Below are 23690 nucleotides of genomic sequence, written 5' to 3' on the forward strand. Positions count from 1 at the left end.
AAAGAATCCGCCTGCAGTGCGGGAGACCTAGGTTCAAACTCTGGGTTGGGAAGATCCCCTGGAGGAGGGCATGGCAACCCATTCCAATCTTCTTGCTTGGAAAATTCCCACGGACAGAGGAGCCTGGTGGGCTACAGTCCATGGAGTCACAAAGAGCTGGACACGACTGACTAAACACAGCACACTGCACACAACTGATACATAGCTAGAATTTGAATATTTTCTATTAACCTGAACCACAAACACTGCCCAATCTGTCTAGTGTGAGCACAGGGTGAAGAAAAGGAAATCATGGACAAAGGAGTTAGAAAACCTTCAGGCTTTGATTTACAGGGAGGGTCCCTAATCCCACTGAACCTCCTTGGGGATTCAGATTCCTCACCTGCCCCAGAAATGGAGAGTGGATTATAGGCAGGATTCTGGTACCAGGGACCCAGGTGAGGCTGCTGGGCCATGGGATGCACATAGAAGAAAGGTCTGGAGTTACTGCCCTCAAAATTTTCGTTGTTTCCTGAAGAGTTCATTCTCCACTGAAAAACAGGTGTTCATAGTTAGGAAAGGACTGCTGTGCCGCACCCTGTAAAGGGCTGTAAAAAACCATCCTTGTAGATGGTAGAAAACCATCTACATCCATGTAGAAAACCATCCTTGTCCCCCATCATGACTGGGATCCTGGGTGGCAGGTCCCTTACCTTGTCTTCCCACTTGCCTGGGATGCAGACATGGGGTACTGCCCTGCATGCATTAGGACCAGCAGAGCAGTGCCCAGAGGCCCAGGCCCACCTCATACTGAGTGGGTCCAGCTCCCCAGGCAGCAGCACCTTGGGGAGATGAGGCCTTGGAGGCATGGAGGGACTCAGTGCCCAGCGCCAAATGCCAGGGCACCCAGCAGCTTCACTGGAAAAGGGGGCTTAGGCCTAGATGTCTGCATCTAGATGTCTGCAGCCTCTCCAACAGGCTCCCTAGCCTCTGCCCCAGACTGAATCCCTGCCCAGCCCCGGAATCCAGGCCCGGGGGGCTCCATCTCCTAGCACCCTGCTTCCCGTAGCCCAGTCTGTCCCCCACGCCCCCCAAACCCTGTGCCCTTGCGCCCTGCACAACCCACATTCCCGTTAGGGACACTGACCTGCTCTAGCTCGACATCTGCGACTGGGGACTTCTGTAGCGGCACACACAGCACACACAGGGCCGACCTCGCCGTCAAGAGCCCCTACAGTGCCGGCTGCAGTGGCTCCTTCTTATGCTTGACTGGGCAGCACCTGCAGCTCTTCAGCAGGCCCCGCCCCCTGCGCTTGCGCCCTGTCGGAGTTCCCAGGCCAGGCTGCCCAGACAGAAGGCTCTGGAAGAAGCCGGTGCTGAGACTTGATGGAGGAAAGTGGCCATCTCCACCCACTCCCGCGTGAACCCCAGTCCTCCCTTCTTCACATTCTTGTGTGTGTGGGCATCCTGGCCTTGGTTTTTCTAGAGGATAGAGCCCTCCTGTCCCCCTCTGTCTCCCCAACTGTCCCCTCTCTGAGTGTGTTGAGTTAGGACGGGTCACAGCCGCCTCTCTGAGCTCCTGGTCTCCTTCCTTCCTTGGGCCCAAAGCAGCTGACACTTAAGGAAGAGGAGCCTACTGAGAAGAAGCAGAGACAAAGGAGGCCAACTTGCACGGAGGAGAGAGCTGAGAGGAGGAAGGTTCCCACAGGTGGGGTGAGCAAGAGTGCCTCATGCTTCTGAGACCAACATCTCGGGGAAGGGGCTCTGGCTAAGAGGACCCCAGTGGGCGGGGGAAGTGGTGATACAGGGAGGTGTGGGCAGTCGTCTCTGGGGTGATGGGTGGGCAGTGAGAAGGGGAAACTGGCATGTACAGTATTCTTTGTACATGAGAGAAAGGAAAGACATAGGATAGTAGTGAAGGAGGCAGGAATAGTACTTCTAGGGCACATCGACAGTTTGGAATGACTGCGTTACTGCATAAAAATTGGGTTTTTCCAGAAATTGCAGAGTTATAAAAAGTTATAATAGAAAACACGTGCAGCTTCAGGTTCTATCTCCTTGGTTACCCCTAACAGAAAGGATGTGGGTGAGCTCTTGTCTTTGAGCTAGACATATTGCCACTTGGAAGAAACTGGGTTGCTGTGACTAAAAGTGGAGAATAGATATTAATTGGGCAGCTAACAGTTTCTCTTATAAGGGTTCAGGGTCATGAAAGGAACATTATTCTCCCACTTCCCATTGCTCTGTATAGTCCCCAGTTGTCATTCTCCTTTCCTCCCTTCACAGCTTTTTCCCTATAGAAGATCATAAACACTCAGCCTTCTCCACTTCCTATTCCTTCACTCACTGCAAATCCAGATTTTGTTACCATTATGCCCACTCATCCACCCTCACCAGGGACACTAATGAGCCACTGGCCGCTAAATGGCATGGAAACTTTTCAGCTCATATCACTAAATCTCATCTCCCAGGTACCAGCCTAACTGGTTGCCTCTCTACTGGCCCTTCTTAAAGTCTTTTACTGTCTCCCAAATTTCTCTCTTTAATGTTCATATTCTCCAGGTTAGATTTTCTTCATCTTATTTCACTCTTTCTCTCTGCATTTTCACACATTCTCAGGACTTCCAGTATAACCAGCATACTGCTCACACCCAAATCTCTATGTCCAGTCTCTCAACTGGATATTTATATCTCAGCAGAAGAATTGTGCTGTTGTTAGGACATGCTCAAATGATGTCGTCTGTTATTCATATCAAGCCTCTTTCTACCTCTGCAGAATTCGTGCTGATAAGGTGACTAAGGTGAGTTCCCGGGATAACTCAAGGAAGGAAGCTAATCACCAGAAAAACCAAACTTGTGCTTGAAGGGTGGGGAATTTTCAGTCCCACACCTGAACCTGGAGGGGTGGGGAAACGGGGCGGGAGCTAGAGATCGAGTTCAATAAAACTCTTGAACTTGGCATTGTTTATTAAGTTTTCAAGAAACATTAGTCGTTGATGCTGTTTCCTTTTCATGGTTTTTCAAAAAGCAACATTCAAGAAAAAAACCAAATGTTCTTCAGTGTATAGCTGTAAAATGGTTAAACAAACTGTTATATCCATATCATGGGAAAAAATTCAGAAGTAGAAAAAATGAAGTATTGATGCACAAAACAACTTAGATAAATCTCAAGGTCATTATGTTGACTAGATCAGTGTTTTCCAGTGGTTAAGACTGTGACCATAAAGTGATCACACAAGGGAATTCTCTGGCAGTCCAGTGCTTAGAACTCTGCGCTTTCACTGCCCAAGGCATAGGTTCAATCTCTGGTCAAGGAACTGAGACCTCACAAGTGGGATGGTCAGAATGTGTGCGTGTGCGTGTGTGTGTGTGTGTGTGTTTATGTGTGTATAAGGGCTTCCTTGGTGGTGCAGTTGGTAAAGAATCTGCCTGCAGTGCAGGAGACCCGAGTTCTATCCCTGGGTTGTGAAGCTCCCCTGGAGAAGGAAATGGCAACCCACTCCAGTATTCTTTCCTGGAAAATTCCATAGATTGAAGAGCCTGGTGGGCTACAGTCCATGGGGTCACAAGAGTCAGACACGATTTAGCGACTGAACTGCTAGTATGTATATAGTATTATTGAGTCAGACACGATTTAGGGACTGAACCGCTAGTATGTATATAGTATTATTGAGTCAGACACGATTTAGCAACTGAACAACTAGTATGTATATAATATCATTGTGACCTGCTTTTTTTAAAGTGTATCTAGAAAGAGGGAGTAACCTGCTATATCAAATGCTACTGACCATCATAAAGAATGAAGCCTTACTGGCCCTAGCTGCATTTGGAGACACAGCCAAGAGCAGAAATCAGTAGGCTAACAACAAGTAAGCGATCCTTTGCACACAGTGTACGTCAACCAAAAAGAGTTCATAAAGAGTCTCAAGGAGAGAAAAAGAAAGGGAAGATTTGCTCAGCATCTGCAGAGGTCTTATTGTCCCCTCAAGTAGGCAGGAGAAAACCTCATGGGCCCTGCCTAGAGAACATATTAGACACCCAAGCAATGGTGAAAGAGAATTTTTCTTCTTTAATCACTGCTATTGACTGATACATACAAAATCAAAATGCTTAGATAGGAGATATGGCATCTGTTTGAATTTAAGCAACTTCAAACAAGAAGTAATTGAATCAGATAAAAGTAGGTGTAATGTGACAAAGGCCTTGAATACCTTTGTTAGTGAAAAAACTCTGTCAGATTGCTAAAAATGAAGAGAAAAATATCACCAGTAAGCAAAACTAACTTTCCAAAATTATCTGTAAATGTTCTATACCAAACAGTAATTTCCATGGACTTCAAACATAAAATTGAAGATCTATTTCTGTTGACGAAATAACACTGGCAACTTTAATTCCTTCTTGTTTCTCCTGTTCTACCAGTTCTATTTATCCACCCCTCCCTCCAATTGTTAACTCCTTAAAGAACTTCCCAGATGGCTCATTGGGTAAAGAATCTGCCTGCAGTGCAGGAAACACAGGAGATGTGGGTTTGATCCCTGGGTTGGGAAGATCCCCTAGACAAGGAAATGGCAGCTCACTCCAGTACTTCTTGCCTGAAAAATCCCATGGACAGAGGAGCCTGATGAGCTATTGTCCATGGTCACAAAGAGTTAGGCACATCCGAGTGACTAAGCATAATAAAGTCCCTTAAAGCCCCTCAATCACCATTTAGTTCCTTTCCATTCAAAGTATAGTGTCTAGACCAGGAGCATCAGCAACACCCAAGAGTTTGTTAGAAATATGAACTCTCAGGACTTCCCTGATAGTCCAGTGGTTTAGGGGCTTGGGGAACTAGATCCCATATACCGTAACAAAGAACAAAGATTCCGAGTGCCGCAACGAAGACCTGATGCAACCAAATAAATAAATAAATATCTTTCAAAAAGAAATGTGGAATCTTGGCCTCCCTCCAAACAACATCCCCAGGTGGTTCACATTCACCCTAATGTCTGAGAAGCACTGGTTGAACTAACACTTGATTTCCTCAGTGGCTGTTTCTTTATAGCACGACTTCCCTCTTTTTCCTAGGACCTCTGCCAAGTTATCTCCCAGGGCAAGAAAAAGACCATTACTCTCTAATTAAAGAGCTATAATAGCTAAAAGCTGTCCAAAATCATTTGGTTTTTTCCTTTTGCAGGATAAGAAAGCAAAGCCCAGAGATATTACATGAGTCCCCTAAGTCACAGCTAATGACAGAACCTTTCTTCTGCATACTTTCTTCCTGCTCTTTAGGTTCTTGCATACTGTCACTATCGCACAACAATACGCAAAGAAATGAGAGAGCAAGTCTCAGTGGTGTGTTCTTAGTAGTGAAAAGTTGGCTTAAAGCTCAACATTCATAAAATGAAGATCATGGCATCCGGTCCCATCACTTCATGGGAAATAGATGGGGAAACAGTGGAAACAGTGTCAGACTTTATTTTTTGGGGCTCCAGAATCACTGCAGATGGTGACTGCAGCCATGAAATGAAAAGACGCTTACTCCTTGGAAGAAAAGTTGATAACCAACCTAGATAGTATATTCAAAAGCAGAGACATTACTTTGCCGACTAAGGTCCATCTAGTCAAGGCTATGGTTTTTCCAGTGGTCATGTATGGATATGAGAGTTGGACTGTGAAGAAGGCTGAGCGCCAAAGAATTGATGCTTTTGAACTGTGGTGTTGGAGAAGACTCTTGAGAGTCCTTTGGACTTCAAGGAGATCAGCCCTGGGATTTCTTTGGAGGGAATGATGCTGAAGCTGAAACTCCAGTACTTTGGCCACCTCATGAGAAGAGTTGACTCATTGGAAAAGACTCTGATGCTGGGAGGGATTGGGGGCAGGAGGAGAAGGGGACGACAGAGGATGAGATGGCTGGATGGCATCACGGACTCGATGGACGTGAGTCTGAGTGAACTCTGGGAGATGGTGATGGACAGGGAGGCCTGGCATGCTGCGATTCATGGGGTTGCCAAGACTCGGACACGACTGAGCGACTGAAATGAACTGAACTGAACTTGCATTGTTTTAATTTTTAACAGCATTAGTGGGCGAAGATCTTAAACCTACATCCACGAAATAGTTCTTCCTCACAAGAATACTACTTAACTACTTAAAGCCAAGACTATGCCAGTTATCCTATCAGAGCAGAGTGTAACATTGTGCATAGCAAAAATTCATAAATTTACATCAAATTCCTTCATGTATTCTTACCATCCCAAGTAACATCATATATAATTATGGACAATAATTTACAGAAAAACACACTTACATACTTAAAGAGTTAAAAACAACAACAGAGAAATCAAACATGTGAACTGATAGTAGCCAACATGTGTTTCCCAGTTCTACAAAAGGCATTCACGCACCCAGTGGTTAATTCCAGACTTGTTTTCTCACCAGATGCCTGCTCGGATAAGCTCTATCCCACCTTTCTAAGAACTCCCTTTCCGCAAATTTCCCTTCAAGCAGAAGAACTGCCAGGGTCCCAGGGCTGGGACGACTAGAGCAAGAGTGGAGGGTGCAGAGAAAACCAACCCTTACTGCTCCCTCTTGTTCTCCTGTTCCAACTTTTTTCATGTCCTGGGCAAAGAGACAGCCTCACCGAGTAGCACCACCAGCTCCACAGAGTTGGTATGATTCCCCCAAGTAGCTCCCCTGCATCCCCTTCCTGTCATCCCCAGAGACAAGCAGGGGAAACTGCAGAAAGAGTCCTTGAAAGAGACCAGGCAGGTGAGAACAAGTCATGCTACTGAGAAAGGAAAATGATGGAAGAGGCGATGATTGATTGGAATGCAGCAGAAAAGGAAGAAACACCTACTTGCTCCAGCCTAACTTCAAGTCGGCTCGGCTCTGTTGCCATAGCAACATTTTATGTGCGTGGTATAAAACATATAACATAAAATTTACCAACATAATTTTTAAATGCATAGTACAGTACTGTTAACTGTAGGCACACAATTCTGCAACAGATCTCTGGGATTTTTCATCTTGCAAAACTGAAACAACTCAATACTCAGTTGTACGACCCCATCATTTCCTCTTCCTCAGGCCCCACGACCACTATTTTACTTTCTGTTTCTTAGAGTCTGACTACTCATATAAGTAGAATAATGCCGCACTTGTCTTTTTTATGACTGGCTTATTTCACGTATACGAGGTCTTCAAGATTCATTCGTGTTGTCAATCCTGCAGAATTCACCTCTATTTAAAGGTTGAATAGTATTACATTGGATGTATTTCCACATTTTCTTATCAGTTCATCTTTTGATGGACATTTTGGTTGCTTCCACATCTTGGCTATTATGAATAGTGCTGCAGTGAACATGGGAGGGCTAAAATTTCTACGAGTGTCTACTTTCGATTCTTTTGGATATATACCCTGACACAGGATTGCTGGATCATATGGTAATTCTATTTTTAATTTCTTGAGGAACTTCCACCCTTTTCCCACAGTGGCTGCACAAATTTACATTTCCACCAACAGTGCACCAGGGTTCCAATTCTTCACATCCTCACCAACATTCTTAATTTTCTGGTCTTTTTGACAGTGGCTGTCCTAACTTGTGTGAAGTGATATTTCATTGTGGTTTGTATTTTGATTTTCCTGATGATTAATGATATTGATAAGCTTTATAAGCTTCTTTACCAATTGTCTATTCAAGTCTTTGGCCTATTTTTTAATGGGTTTTGTTGTTGACATTTTTAACACAAACTAGATATTAACCCTTTGTCAGTTAAACGGTTTGCAAGTATTTTCTCATATTCTGTAGATCGCCTTTTATTCCCTTGTTTCTTTTGCTGCACCCTGCAGCTTGTCATAGCACTTTACAGCCAACCTACTGCGCAAGTCAGATAGCAACGCCCCAGATGCCTTCTGGGGGTTGTAGTCCGAGTATCAGAGGAGTGTGGAAGGCCGAGGATTATTTCTGAGTGATGGTTGGCATCAGATTTCTAGCGGGCGGGGCTGGAATGAACCACTGCCTGGTCCTCATTAGCAAAGAGAGAAATTTAGTTCAGTTCCCCTTTTCTGTCCTTGAGCAGTTCCTCGGACCCAGGTTCTGAGAAGACCCTCTTCCCCACCTTGGCTTCCGGTGCAGGCGAGCTCCTGCTGCTCTCTACAGCTTCCCGCCGCCAGGCCCTCGTGGGTGGGACCTCCCTGGGGGCGGGGCTCGCGCAGGAGGGGCGGGGCGTCCGGGCTTGTCCACCGGCCGGCGTTTCTGAGGCCGGTGGCCATCCAGCGACCTCTTCTCGAACCGCGAGGCGAAGGAGGCCAGGTCCATGGATCGAGCGGCGGTGGCGAGGGTGGGCGCGGTAGCGAGCGCCAGCGTGTGCGCCCTGGTGGCGGGGGTGGTGCTGGCCCAGTACATATTCACCTTGAAGAGAAAAACAGGCCGGAAGACCAAGATCATCGAAATGGTGAGTGTGGGGGCTCGTCGTGCCGGGGCGCGTGAGGGGTCGGGGTGGCCCGTCCGGCCTCGCCTTCCCGCGCCGACCGCTGCTGGAATGCTGGGGCCGCACTGGGGACCCGTTCGTCCCGCCTGGGGCGACCCCGCGGGCCCGATGTCCTGGTCTGGACCCTTGACAGCAGCTCTCGGCTTCCCGTGGGCTTAGTTATATCTCTATTTGAAACAAAAAGGCAGCAAATAGGTAATTCGGAAAAAAACTACCTCCCGCAGCAACACCCGCTTTTTCAAGAAATGGAACTTCCTGGGGATGTTTCGCCCTCCTCCTGGCATCCCGGGTCAAACCGTTGCAACAATCCAATTCTGATAGTGGTTTCTGCATCGTGGCTAGGTTGAGCTCTGTTATAACAAGATGTAACTTGTCAGTGGTTAAAGAAATGACACTTAACCCAGTTGGAGTTCAGAATAGTTTATTTTGTATTTGAAATGTTACTCCTTCCTGTCTCAAACTGCTGGGAAGTATCTTTGTGTTCATTTTTCCCCCCACCAAACCTCTTACATAACGTTTTAGAAATTTATTTCCAATTTTATTGTAAGACAGTATTTGAAGAATTCCATTTGAGGTGCATTATTATAGGCAATATTTGCTCCAAAGTTGGGGATGTTTTGTGTTTTATTTAGAGCCCACTCATCAAGACAGTTTTTCTCAGTGAGTTGCATTCTTTGGTACTTACTGGAGTGAATAATCCTGTGTATACTCCCAATAATGTACTACACATGTGAACTTCTAGGATCTAGTATTGACAGATCAGTTGACAGTTTACCACTGTACTAAATAATATAATTTTAGGTTCATGTCTGAGAATACTTAGCTTCAACTATATGTTCTAATTGAGCACAGAAACTATTTGTCCCAATCTTTGCTCTTGGCCCTGGGCTGAATACAAAAATATTCTTTCATAAATAAAAGTTTTAAAAATGTTAATTCCCCACATGTTTCTTATGCCAATAGTTTTGCTTATTGCTAGGATTAAATTAGTGTTGGACTATTATTGCATAGTCTTTTCTCCATTTCTGTACTCATAAGAGCAAATGTTGTTAATCTCAAAATTTTCATTTTGTTTATGTAGGTATCCTGCATAGAAAACATTGGTGGCTTCCTTTTGTTCCAAACCAAAAATGTATATGTGTGAGGAAAAAAAAAACCCACATTGCCATACCTTCTTGTATGTACTTGGACTGTGCATTGGTCTATCACTTCTATTCTAAACCAAGTAGAGGTAAAAAAGTCAATGCCTTCACAAAATCCACAATGAAGCCATAATCTTTAAATATACATAATGTGTAATATTAATTCAGGCATAAGGACAAGTAGTATTGTGGCTGCAGCATAATATACAGATATGTATTTGGAAGGAAGAGATAGGGAATGTGGACAAGGAGACAAAATTGTAAAGGAATGTTGTAAAGCCATTCCAAACAGTTTGCCCTTTATTTTTTAGGCAGTGGGGAGCCATGAAAGGTAGTTGGACAGGATAATTGCATGCTCAAAAGTTTATTTTATAAAAATCACTTAGGAAAAGGTGAAAGGGGAGTGCTTGGAAAGAAAGAAATAATTTAGGAGGATGTTGGCAGTATTCCTTGTGAAAGATGATTAGAGCCTAGACTAGAAAATGAGAGCTCAGAGGATGAACATTTCCAGATAAAATCAACAGGACTTGGCAATACAAACTCTGAACTCATACAAACCTAGCGTTGAATCTAGCCTTTCTCATTTATCAAGCTATGTGATCTTGGGCCAGTTTTTTAACTTCTCTGACTCTGCTCACCTGTTAATTGGAAGATAATAATACTACCTACTTCGTGGGGTAGTTATGAAGTTACATGCAGTAACAGTGGGCATAATTGCTATCATTTGGGAGCTTATCATTATTTAGGATCATTAAAGAGATTAATCACATTGTGGGGATTGCACACTAAATGGTAATAACGGCTACATTATTAGCCAAGATCAAAAAGGGGAGAGAGAGAGCAGACAAGGATGATGTGGAGCAAATTCACTTTGTCCTGTTTAGCCAAGTAGAAATGTCCGTAAATTAGTTACATTAAGTAAAGAGCTTTGAAAAGCAATTATTGCCATATAGTGGCCCATAGTAATATACAGTATATATTTTACCTGTTGCTATTATCAGCAACAACAACTGAAAATGTAGTGCTGGAGTTGAGAAGATAGATTGGGATTAGCACCAGTACTTTCTGAAATGTCTAACTTCTTGGCAGTAGTAGTGAAAATGGTTATGATTTCTTATCCATAACTTTGCAGGAGGATGAAAAGAGAAACCTTGAGAATACTGACAAATAACGGGTGTTCAGTGAAGAAAACAGAGATCTCAGATGTGGGAAAAGAGAACACGTTACCAAAAAGGGGCAGAGTCAGCAGTGTCAGTCTGCACAGGTCACATGTTGAGCTCAAAGCCATATGCGTTAGACAGCCACTGAAAGAACAACAAAGTGAAGACCAGAAAGTGACTATTAAATGCAAAAATACTCATGCCTTCAGTGTGTGTTGTGTTTTGCTTTGGTTTTGAATGGTTGGCAATGTGCCCATTTTGGCAGGCAGGACAGTGAGAATGCTTAATGAAGTGAAAGGAGGAAAGGGAATAATCAATCAAGCTGAGTACTAGAGAAGACAGGAAGGCTGGGGATAGAGAACACAGGTGGACAGGTAACCTTTTAAAGAAATGAGGAACAGTCCTCTCTCTTTAAGAATGTACAGTAGTCACTCACTATCCTTGGCAGCTGGTTCCCACTCCCTTGGATACCAAACTCCAAGGATGCTCAAGGCCCTTTTATAAAATGGTAAATAGTTTTAATTATAACCTATGCACTATCTCCCATATATTTTAAATAGTCTCTAGTTCACTTCTAATATCTAATACAGTGTAAATATTATGTAAACAGTTGTAAATACAATGTAAGTGGTGTGTAAATTGTTGCTAGGAAGGAGCAAATTCAAGTTTTGCTTTCTGAGACTTTCTGGAATTTTTTTCCCAGGTATTTTCAGTCCTTGGTTGATGGTATCACTGATGTGGAACATACAGATATGGATGGCTGACTGTACCGCTCACTGATTTATAGGTGCTTATTTCAGCATATTTTAATTTACGTTATGTCTTATTTTCAGCCTTACACCAACTACGTCCACTTACTTCATTCTTTATTTCTGTCCAGTTGACTTAATTTCTCCTACTAAATGGCACCTCTTTCCAATTTTTATATATCAACTCTTTTCCTTTTTTCTTCATTAGCAGAGTATATTCTAGTTTTACTTTTTACCAACAGATTAATACTAATTTTTCTCCAATAGGAAACTAATTCCAAAAAAGGAAATGAGATGGTTTAATCTCATTCAGGTTTTCTCATATTCTTTATTGAATTCTCCCAAAGTAATTGGAAAGGGGGGGGTCAAAGGTACAAACTTAACAGTTATGAGATAAATAAGCACTAGAGTTGTAATGTACAACCCTAGCTAACACTATGACTGTAGCTAAGATTAAATCCTAAAAGTTTTTATCATAAAGAGAAACTTTTTTTTCTTTTGCTTTCTTACTGTATGAGATGCTGAATGCTGAGTAAACTGATTATGGTATTCATTTCACAATGTACATATGTCAAACCATTATGCTATATACCCTAAATTTATAATGATGTATGTTATTTATATCTGTATAAATCTGGAGTGGGGAGATTCTCCTGAGATACGCCTACGTATCTAACCAATGAAATAAAATGGAAACACAAAACCAGAATAAATGTATAGTCTTAACGCTATTCCCTAAAGAGCAACAGAGAAGGTGAAAATTATTTGGACAGCAGGAATAAGGGAGATGGAACTGCCACTTGAAGCTCCCCAACCAGTTTAAACTGTCATTTCTAATTTAAACTCATCTCAAGTATTTATGGCTTCCTCGTGAACATCAGCAATTACTCCTTATATAGCTGGTGCTGTTTTTGAAACCTTAGTGTGTTTCCTTCCTAGGGATAAACTTCTAACAAAATCTTCCTTTCTTCTATCTTAAGATAATATCAGATGTTCTCTGAGTGCTAGTCTGTAAGTGGAAAGCCCACTACTGAATCTAAATTTAGATATATTTAGAAAAAGGGCAGGGAAAAACCAAGATTTAAACAACTGCTTCTGGGGGTTAACACTATCACATAGGCTTCTAAAATATTTTGATAACTCAACTTTAATTTTTATCAGTACAGAAATTTATGACTTCTTAGCACATGTGTTAAATTCTTGATTTGTTCTGTGAAGCGTATTCCCTGAATTCCTGTGGCATTTCCTGATGATTTCTCATAATGTAGCAATTTATACACTCTCTTAACCCACTCCAGTGTTCTTGCCTGGAGAATCCCATGGACGGGGGAGCCTGGTGGGCTGCCATCTCTGGGGTCGCACAGAGTCGGACACGACTGAAGCGACTTAGCAGCAGCAGCAGCACACTCTCTTATGTTGTTCACTATAATGTATGTTCTGGTATGTCTGGATTGGTGTGTGGCTTTTTTGTCGTCCTTTTTTATTAGTTGCACTTGACTAAGAGAAACAGAGACCCAAAATCGGTGGCTTTATTAAACAATACAGATTTTATTTTTCTAGTGTAACAGGAGATCCAAAAGATGGGCAGTTACTGGTGTTAACTAAGGGGTATAAGGTATGAAGAGGCCTTTGAAATGCCCTTGGCTTTTCTCACGATCACCAGCTGCAGTAGTCCTGGCCAACATCTCCATCTTCCAGACAGCAGAAGTGAGAGCAAGGAGAATGCTTACTCCATAAGCAAAACTTTTTCCTTACATGTGCATGGAGGGAACAGTGTCATATGGTCACCATGACTGTAAGGAAAGCTGAGGAATTTTGTTTGTTTGACTGAGCAACTTAACCACCCTCTGACAAAATGGAGAGTCTGTTAGTAAGAAAGAAGAGAGCATGTATGAAGGTAATCAGCAGTCTACCAGGCTACACTGTAGTGCCTGTTCTTTTTTCATATCACTGACCATTCAGTAAGTATTCGATATTTGATCAAATGAAAGTACACATAATATTAGCATTCCAACTATTCCAAGTACTTGGTAATAATAGCAATAGAGGATATAAATTCTGAATAGCTTTGATCTTCTGTCCACCCAAAGAGTAAAGACTTATTCATCCATACCTGAAGTAGCTAGATCTTAGTATTAATAGTTCCTGAGATATGGCCACTGCCTTCATAACATGCTAATGAGATTAGAAGCTAACCACCTAAACAGGTGTCAATGCTAAGTTGCTTCAGTCATGTCCGACTTTGTGCGACCCCATAGACAACAGCCCACCAGGCTCCCCCGTCCCTGGGATTCTCCAGGCAAGAACACTGGAGTGAGTTGCCATTTCCTTCTCCAGTGCATGAAAGTGAAAAGTGAAAAAGGGAAGTCTCTCAGTCGTGTCCGACTCTTAGCGACCCCATGAACTGCAGCCTACCAGGCTCCTCCGTCCCTGGGATTTTCCAGGCAGGAGTACTGGAGTGGGTTGCCATTGCCTTCTCCGAAATAGGTGTTACTACTAGCTTAAAAGCTAAAGTCCTAACAGTATTTCTAGAATGAAAGAATATAAATGTTGGAGAGATCAACAGAAGACTTTGTGGCGTTCAAAGGAATAGGAGGTGACACTGGGTAATGTTTGATAGACATGGTGATATTTGAGGGGTAGAAATCATGATGTGTCCAGTTTGAGTAAAATATATCTTCAAATAAGGAGAATACATTAAACTCTTAACTTTGTCAAAGAAAATATCCAAGGTCATCTTGAGACTCCAGATTTGCAAGTATGGAAATGTTTGTGCCAGGCATATGATTTTTGTCTTCTCAAAGCACATTTGTCATGCTTCCTGTGTGTTATCCTCATGTAGCAAGTTAACCACATTTTCAACTTCAGTGACAAGTTTGATATCTTATCTAGTGAGCTATTTTCATGTTAGCTAGAATAGTTCCTGAAAAAAGTTTTAGCTTTACTAACTGGGTTTTTTGCTTATTCCTTTTGTTGGGAATTCATTTACATGACAGATGAAGCCATCCTTGGACCAGATATTAGGTTGACCAAAAACTTTGTTCAGGTTTTCCATAAGGTCTTATATACTAATATTTTTAATTTATCCAATAATTTTGTTTTCTGGCTAAAAGGTATCATATCCTTAAATCCTTTTACTGTCTTCATTTAACAAGTACCCCCCTCCTCACATGATTCTGAGGCTTACAAAAGTTTGAGAACCATTGAAGTAAATAGTTCAAATTCCTGCCACCAGCATAATTACTAATATTACCAGTCACAAAACTTCCAGGTTAATTGCTCACAAATAGTGAAAATTGAGGCTGCCAGAATTTACTGTATGAAGAAGAGAAAGCAGAGTGATGAGAATGTAGGAAAATGAGCACTTTCATTTACTCAGGAGGTGGTATACATTGGTTAAGTAAGTAATAGTGTATGGATAATTTATGGTACACATATATAAAATATTGTGCAGCTTTGAAAAAGAAAAAAGTAAACCTGTATGAGTTAACGTTTTTAAAAGCTCAAAAGATAGTAATTAGGGGAAAAAAGCAAGTTGTAGGACAGTTGTAGTTCCAGAAAAGATATACGTGTATGTGCTTGTTATTGGAACTTCTTGAGAAACTATACCAGAAGATGTTGATGGTTGTTGCTGGTGATAGTCGAGCTTGGGAGGGTGAGACTATGGAGGAAACCTTCAACTTCATCATCCTTTAAGGTTTCATAATGTTTGAAGTAACATGAGCATGTATTTTATTTATTTTTTAAAAACTGGTTAATGACTTAGCAGTAATATTTTAAAAGGTGTGTGTTGGACCACATTGTAGAAACATCTCCATTATCAGGTGTTTGTAATTAACTTGCTAAAGATCCCTTCAGCTTCTTTTATTTTTTTAATAAATAAGATCTGGAATGTATTTTAGTGTGAATAATCTGGTAGCTGAGATACACTAAATTAGCATTGCTAGAATCAGAAGGAGGAGTGTAGGAGAAGAAAAAAATAATTTTCCCTCCACCTTTCTAAATTCTCCACTGGGGACCCCATAGCAAGACAAACTAACAAGAGAGAAACAGACAAGCTCATTGACATGTACAATACATGTGAGTAGAGTGAGGAGAGTGAGTAGCTCCTGGGTGGCTTAGAATTACACCGTCTGAAGCTAAAGGCAAAAGGAAGAGTGTAGAAGAGGTGTGGAGGAAGCCAAGTTTGATAAACCTGACCTAGGGTTGATACTCAGATTTAAGTGTATTCTCCATTAATAGATTCCTTGTGCTTTAATCATCTTCTCTTCCTCGTACAAAGGGAGTTGCAGATGGATATTTCTTTTATTAAAAAATGTAAATTTTCCCTTGGTGGTTTAGTTGCTAAGTCGAGTCCGACTCTTGCAACCCCGTGGACTGTAGCCTGCCAGGCTTCTCTGTTCCTTGGGATCTCTAGGCAAGAATGCTGAAGTGGGTTGCCATTTCCTTCTCCAGGGAATAGTCCCGACTCAGGAATCGAACCCAGGTCTCCTGCATTGCAGGCCGATTCTTTGCCAACTGAGCTACGAGGGTTATGTCTACTCTGTTTTCTAAGCTTCTCTGTCTGCTGTTTCTCTGAAATAATCAGCTCAAAATAATCGTTATGCAAAAAAGGTACACCTTTGGGGTGGCAAATCTGCTGCTCAGGAGGAGCAGGAATTAAAATAAGCCTGGGTCTGGGGAGGGAGGTGGGAGGGGGGTTCATGTTTGGGAATGCATGTAAGAATTAAAGATTTTAAAATTTAAAAAATAAAAAACTAAAAATTAAAAAAAAAAAAAAAAATAAAAAATAAAAAAAAAATAAAATAAGCCTGGAGTAAAGAGAATGGCTATGCTCTCTAGACTGCCTTGGCAGCAGCAGCAGAAAGAGGAGGGCTGAAAGTCGACACGCTGCAGAAGTGAAATACGTAGGATCTGAAAGGGAGCAGAATTTGTAACCCCAGAATACGCCTCTGTGGTATCAGGGTTATTTTAGGCTGTTTCTCTGTTTTTCTTGTAAAGGAAAAAGAACAGCTGACCCGAGAGAAACTCTGAGAAATAAGCAGAAGTTACCCTTTGATAGAGCAATTTACACTTCTAAGGGAAATTTCCATTTGTAGGGTTGTCTCCCTTTCTGTACCAGGAAGAGGGCTATGACTGAGTCTATTGAAACTCTTGGGCTTCCCAGGTGGCTCAGTAATTAAAAAAAAAAAATCCACCTGTTGATGTAGGAGAGGCAAGAGATGCAGGTTCGTTCCCTGGAAGATCCCTGGAGGAGGAAATGGCAACCCACTCCTGTATTCTTGCCTGAAAATTCCATGGACAAAGGAGCCTGGCAGACTGCAGTCTGTGAAGCTGAAAAGAGTTGGACACAACTGAGCACATAAACATAAAAACTCATAAAAGTCTCAACTCCACATAACAACCATACCCTTGTTTATTGAGCTTTGCCTAAAAACCTGGCTTTCCCTTCCCCAGCATCTTTTGTCTTTAGCTAAAGATGGTATGTAGGTGATGTGCTGTGCTTAGTCACTCACTCGTGTCCAACTCTTTGTGACCCCATGGACTGTAGCCCACCAGGCTTCTCTGTCCCTGGGGATTCACCAGGCAAGAATACTGGAGTGGGTTGGCATGCCCTCCTCCAGGGGATCTTCCTAACCCAGGGATCAAACCCAGATCTCCTGCATTGCAGGTGGAGTCTTTGCTGTCTGAGCCACTGATGGCTTGGGTCATTTTGAAAGTTAACTCAGTTTTCTTGGGTATTTCTGATGTATACAGGAAGTATACTGTATATGTTACTAAACTTGTTTTTCTCCTATTAATCTGTCTTTCGTTACAGTGGAGTCTCAGCCAGTAACCTAGAAGAGTAGAGGGGAAATTTTTTTCCCTCCCCCACAGATTTTATAATTTTGCAAAGTGTTTTGGATTATCCTAAATTTTCATAGCAGTTTAAATGTTCCCTATAATTTACTTAAATCATTTCCATGTATTCCTCTTTTACTTGTTTTTAAAATAATTATTGAATTAAGCATACAGAGAATCTGAAATCCTACTTCAATCTTTCTCCTTTTATAGGTTGTAATTTATGTCTTCACATAATAACTTGTTTGAAATCTAATGTCATGAACCTTAGCTGATAGATCAGTTCAGTTCAGTTGCTCAGTAGTGTCGGACTCTTTGTGACCCCATGGACTGCAGTACACCAGGCCTCCCTGTCTATCACCAGCTTTTGGAGTTTACCCAAACTCATGTCCATTGAGTCAGTAATGCCATCCAACCATCTCATCCTCTGTTGTCCCCTTCTCCACCTGCCTTCAATCTTTCCCAGCATCAGGGTCTTTTCAAATGAGTCAGTTCTTCTCATCAGGTGGCCAAAATATTGGAGTTTCAGCTTCAACATCAGTCCTTCCAGTGAACACTCAGGACTGATCTCCTTTAGGATGTACTGGTTGTATCTCCTTGCAGTCCAAGGGACTCTCAAGGGTCTTCTCCAACACCACAGTTCAAAAGCATCAATTCTTTGGCGCTCAGCTTTCTTTATAGTCCAACTCTCACATCTGTACATGACTACTGGAAAAACCATAGCCTTGACTAGACAGACCTTTGTTGGCAGAGTAGTGTCTCTGCTTTTTAATATGCTGTCTAGATGTTCACCCCTTAAAAAAAAACAGCGATCAGGGAACTCATGCAATTCTGCTTTTCTGCCAGCAAGTGGCAGACTTCCCCTCTCATGGCACAGCGCTTCATTTCTAAATTACCTTTGTTGTTAATGGCCTTTTATGTTTACTCTTTGTTGCTTTAACCTGAAGTGAAGCAGAAGGTACCACCCCACAAGGTGCCATTTTGGCGTGTGAAATATTTGGCGTTGAAGGCAGTCAACAAGCAGCTGACTCAAGAAAAGCTTTTTACCTCCTCCTTACCTGCCTAAAAATTTAGAAAGGGGTCCTCTACCATGAGAGAGCTATCACCAAACATCACAGTTTTCATCTGGAACATTTCCCTACATAGAGGGACAGATGTTTGTTTACCAAACGTTTGATCTTCCCCTCTTCCTGGGAATTGCCTTCCTCGCCTTTGAAGCCCCAGACCCCTGCCTTTTTATCCTTAGCTCAGCATTGTATAATATATAAGCCTTGATCAATTGCCTGGCTGTCTCTGGGGCTCACATCTTTGTGGGGGGCTCTTGTAGCTACGAAATTAATTTTTTCTGTTAATCTTTCCTTCTAGTACAGGGGGATCTCACAGGAACCTGGAAGGGTAGAGAGAAAATTATTTTTCCTCTCCTGCTAAAAACTATTAAGCTTTGAAATTTAAGCCAAGTAAGACAGTATTTTGCTATTACAGATGTAAATGCCTTTTGTCTCCTTTTTTCCCAATACATGTTCTTCATTTTCAAGGTGCTAATGGGTTACAGAGTTGTTTAGCAGTTGATTGGAGAGTTGCTCAATGTGTTTGGCAAGTTCCTGCTTGTAATTAGGTGGAAGTAGATGATCACAGGTTTACCATGATGTGGGTTCCTGCAAGATCCTTCCTGCCTCTGTTATATCTCCTTTGAAGACTTGTCATGGTACAGCCTTCTCATTTACCTTATCTCAGATGTCCTACTCGGAGTCTGGGTTCAAAGTAACACCATCAACAAAAATAATAATAGTTGTGTTTTTATACAGTCTTCCCCCATGAAGAGTTTGTCAGTTCATCTCAATTTCTCTCAGTCACACTTATGGCGTTCAGAGGGAATGAGACACTTGATCAAGTTTAATATAGGGAGATAGGACAAACTGGAGAACCTAGCCTGGTTTTATAGCATAGTGAAATGTTACAAAGAAGAAACCGGCTGAAGTTCCCTAAGATAAAAAAGAACTATACCGACATTAGAACTAGGAATTAATTAGAAACTGAGTTGCATTTGGCTTAGTTTGGCACTGTTTTGTTATCTTGTATATCCAGATAGTGCCAAACTATTTTTGCCACATGCTAGTTATTCAGTAAATGTTAACTCTTCTATCTTCTTCCTTCTATAAATAAAGTTATTCTTTTCCCATCTTGATTTTAGACATGATGTTTTCATGTAGTATGTTTATTACTAAGTAATGCATTTAAAACTTATCTCTAATTTTATTTGATAACAGTATTTTATTTGAGACCTCAGATTTGGAGATAAAAACTGAATGGTTTTATTATATCATACATCTTTCTCAGAGTTAAAAATATTAAAAAGAATGAGAGATATACAGCATTATGCCAAATTTTGAGCGACATTTTTTAATCTGCATTCCTGATGTTATCTTTGTAGATGGTTCAGCTGGCCTGGGAAGCACACGTGGAGGATTGGCACATACTATCATGTCATTTTCAGTTAATTTCACTGTAATTGTACAAGAAGCATGAGTTATTAGAAAGGATAAAGCTACATGCATTTGACTCACTTTTGAGTCCCCTCTAGTATACTCACAGCAAGCACAGATCTTGATCATTATAGATTTAATTAACTCATGGGGTCTACACCATGTGTGGATTTCCAGTCATTTGATTCAGCTTTGGGGTGTTTTGATGATTGACTCATGAATACCTGAATTACAATTAAGCTTTTTATAAGGAATTTCTCCATTTTAAAATTATTTGCCTATTTTATACTTAATCTCCCATTGATTCTTCCTCGTTTTATTTCTGAGATAGTATATGCTGATATAAAATTATATATCTAGATGAAGGGAAAAAAGTAATCTGCAATTTTCACCAACCAAAAAAACCCATATTTTAGTAAATGTACTCCTTTCTCTTTCTATGCGTATAACTGTTAAGTATCATTTTTCCCATGGGGTCATACTATATGACATTGTTTTTAAAAAGATGATTCACTTGTTAATTTATTTCTTAATAACAAACTTACCCTTATTTTAATAACTATATTATGTTATTTCAGTATTATATATGAATATCATCAATTATTTAGCAAGTTCTTCACTGTTGAGCATTTAGCTTGTTTCTCATTTTCTGTTATGATAAATAATGGATCAGTGAGCATTCTTGTAGCATCTATGCATGTCTGTGACTGTTTAAATGGAATTGCTGGAGCAAAGCCTTTTGAGTATTGGTGCCAGGTTTACCCTCTGGAAAGGTTGTACCAATTTATATTTTCACCAACAGTATATCCAAGTACCTAGCTCCATGTTTTCCTGGAAGTAGGTATCTTTTTTTTCCTCATCTTTGCCAAATGATAGCTTTTTTAAAAAAAGTTTCTATTACTTTTGAAATTAAACTTTAAAATACTTGACCATTTATTTTCTTCTTTGCTGAATCATCAGTTCTTTATCTTGAGTTGCAAGAATTTTTATAAAATGCTTTTGGCCACGAGAGTATGTTAGAAATACATTTTTCCAGTTTTTTTTTTTAATTTCACTTCCATTTTTGAGTAACTAAATATGACCCTCCTTTTCATACCTTTGTACTAATTCTTTATAGAATGTTTTGCTGACCTTAATTTGCACGTAACTCCTCATTTACACCTTATGACCTCATTTTATAGCCAGGCTAGGAAAATATAGCATATTGTTTAGTTTGTACAGCTTACTCACTAACTGACTCATAGAATGAGGAAGGCTACTGAAGAAAAAATAGTAAAATATTATGATTTTGTCCCAATAGATAGTTTTCATTTCACTTCATAAATATGACTTAACATAGACTGCCCATTGCTTCTAAAGAGGTGTATAGTAACATTATATACACTTTCACTGTCTTTTATTTTGAAACATATGTTTTAAAAAATAATCTTTATTTTCTTCTAAGTATATTATTCATTATAGAAAATTTAGAAAATACCAAGAGTATGAAGAGGAAAATATAGTCATTTGTGACCCTGTCATTTCTCTTTGATAACTATTAATTGATTTTTGGAATATATTTGATTCAGTCACATTAGATGGTTATTATATTAAATTTAGTTTGTTACTGGTTTATTATTTAAACTTTTATATGTTTATTCAAAGTGAAATTAGGTATATTTTCTCTTTTTGTCTCTTTTTGAGAGACTTTTGTCTTAGAGTTTTATACTAGTTACGTCAGAAAAGAAATTGGATAGTTATTTCATGTGTTACAGTTCATCTGGCATGGAGCTATCTGTTAAAGTTTGATAGAGCTCACAAATACAAAACTGACCACAAAGCTTTTTAAAGGCCATTTTCTACCAAACTTATTTTGATAAGTTCTAATAAGCAAGTGTTCCAATGTTGGTTTGGTTTGGTTTGTTAAAGTATAGCTGACTTATAATGTGTTAGTTTCTGGTGTACAGCAAGGTGATTCAGATATATTTTTATAGATATCCTTTTTCAGATTCTTTTCTATTATAGTTGATTACAAGATACTGAATATAGCTCCCTGTACTATACAGTAGGACCTTGTTTATTTTCTACATAGTGGCTTTTCTGCTAACCCCAAACTTCAGATTTAACCCTTCTCCCAGTCCTTTCCCCTTTGACAACCGTAAGCTTGGTTTCTGTGTCACACATTTCTCAGACAGTAAAGCGTCCGTCTACAAAGCGGGAGACCCGGGTTCGATCCCTGGGTCGGGAAGATCCCCTGGAGAAGGAAATGGCAATCCACTCCAGTACTATTGCCTGGAAAATCCCATGGACAGAGGAGCTTGGTAGGCTACAGTCCATAGGGTCACAAAGAGTTGGACACGACTGAGCGATTTCACTCACTCATATGTTATCAAGAGGCTTCCCAGGTGGCGCAGTGGTAAAGAATTTGCCTGCCAACGCGGGAGACGCAGGTTTGATCCCTGGGCTGGGAAGATCCCCTGGAGTAGGAAAAAGCAACGCACTCCAGAATTCTTGCCTGGAAAATTCCATGGACAGAGGAGCCTGTGGGACTACAGTCCATGGCATTGCAAAAGTCTGGCATTTCTGAGCAACTGAGGACACATATGTTATCAAAACTTTTCTAAGATTAAGTTCCTTGGTTTGCTGTGTTACTACTGTTCAGAGAAGTTTTGTAGGGGTGATAGTTTATGTTTTCTTCTACTTGAAGTGAAGTTGCTTACTCGTGTCCAGCTGTTTGTGACCCCATGGACTATAGCCTACCAGGTTCCACCGTCCATGGGATTTTCCAGGCAAGAATACTGGAGTGGGTTGCCATTTTCTTCTACTTATACACTTTTAAAAACTCTATCAACCACTGATATCATCCATTTAATTTTTTGTTTGGGTTTTTTTTGTTGTTTTTTGTTTTTTATTCTTTTAATTTTAAAATCTTTAATTCTTACATGCGTTCCCAAACATGAACACCCCTCCCACCTCCCTCCCCATAACATCTCTGTGGGTCATCCCCATGCACCAGCCCCGCGCATGCTGTATCCTGCGTCAGACATAGACTGGCGATTCAATACTTACATGATAGTATACATGTTTCAATGGCATTCTCCCAAATCATCCCACCCTCTCCCTCTCCCTCTGAGTCCAAAAGTCCGTTATACACATCTGTGTCTTTTTTCCTGTCTTGCATACAGGGTCGTCATTGCCATCTTTCTAAATTCCATATATATGTGTTAGTATACTGTATTGGTGTTTTTCTTTCTGAACGTGGAAGAAATGGACAAATTCTTAGAAAAGTACAATTTTCCAAAACTGAACCAGGAAGAAATAGAAAATCTTAACAGACCCATCACAAGCACGGAAATTGAAACTGTAATCAGAAATCTTCCAGCAAACAAAAGCCCAGGTCCAGATGGCTTCACAGCTGAATTCTACCAAAAATTTCGAGAAGAGCTAACACCTATCCTACTCAAACTCTTCCAGAAAATTGCAGAGGAAGGTAAACTTCCAAACTCATTCTATGAGGCCACCATCACCCTAATACCAAAACCTGACAAAGATGTCACAAAAAAAGAAAACTACAGGCCAATATCACTGATGAACATAGATGCAAAAATCCTCAACAAAATTCTAGCAATCAGAAGCCAACAACACATTAAAAAGATCATACACCATGACCAAGTGGGCTTTATCCCAGGGATGCAAGGATTCTTCAATATCTGCAAATCAATCAATGTAATTCACCACATTAACAAATTGAAAAATAAAAACCATATGATTATCTCAATAGATGCAGAGAAGGCCTTTGACAAAATTCAACATCCATTTATGATAAAAACTCTCCAGAAAGCAGGAATAGAAGGAACATATCTCAACATAATAAAAGCTATATAT

At 40.7% G+C, this 23690-nt stretch overlaps 2 protein-coding genes across 9 annotated transcripts in view; one reads left to right on the forward strand and one right to left on the reverse strand.

The window, feature by feature from the left end:
* The window catches only part of LOC138439365 (uncharacterized), a 33525-nt gene extending 16689 nt beyond the window's left edge, over positions 1 to 16836 (reverse strand). For 3 of the 7 annotated variants that reach the window (XR_011256696.1, XM_069588089.1, XM_069588087.1), the window contains exon 1: positions 8080 to 8305. Coding sequence is in view for 5 of the 7 variants with exons in the window: in XM_069588089.1 (XP_069444190.1) it covers positions 8080 to 8233 (154 nt within the window). In the remaining 2 variants the exon portion in view is untranslated. Of the gene's footprint in view, positions 1 to 382; positions 531 to 1126; positions 1340 to 8079; positions 8306 to 16700 lie in introns of those variants that run through there. The other 4 variants (XR_011256697.1, XM_069588086.1, XM_069588090.1 and 1 more) reach the window with 3 other exon arrangements.
* NT5C3A (5'-nucleotidase, cytosolic IIIA) overlaps positions 6006 to 23690 on the forward strand; it is a 45442-nt gene continuing 27757 nt past the window's right edge. The window contains exon 1 of one of the 2 annotated variants that reach the window (XM_069588108.1): positions 6006 to 8415. In XM_069588108.1, the coding sequence (XP_069444209.1) occupies positions 8278 to 8415 (138 nt within the window). In that variant the 5' untranslated portion in view covers positions 6006 to 8277. The remainder of the gene's footprint in view (positions 8416 to 23690) is intronic. The other variant, XM_069588110.1, reaches the window with a different exon arrangement.

The sequence above is a fragment of the Ovis canadensis genome, chromosome 4 (genome assembly GCF_042477335.2).
Source record: "Ovis canadensis isolate MfBH-ARS-UI-01 breed Bighorn chromosome 4, ARS-UI_OviCan_v2, whole genome shotgun sequence".
Lineage (NCBI taxonomy): Eukaryota > Metazoa > Chordata > Mammalia > Artiodactyla > Bovidae > Ovis > Ovis canadensis.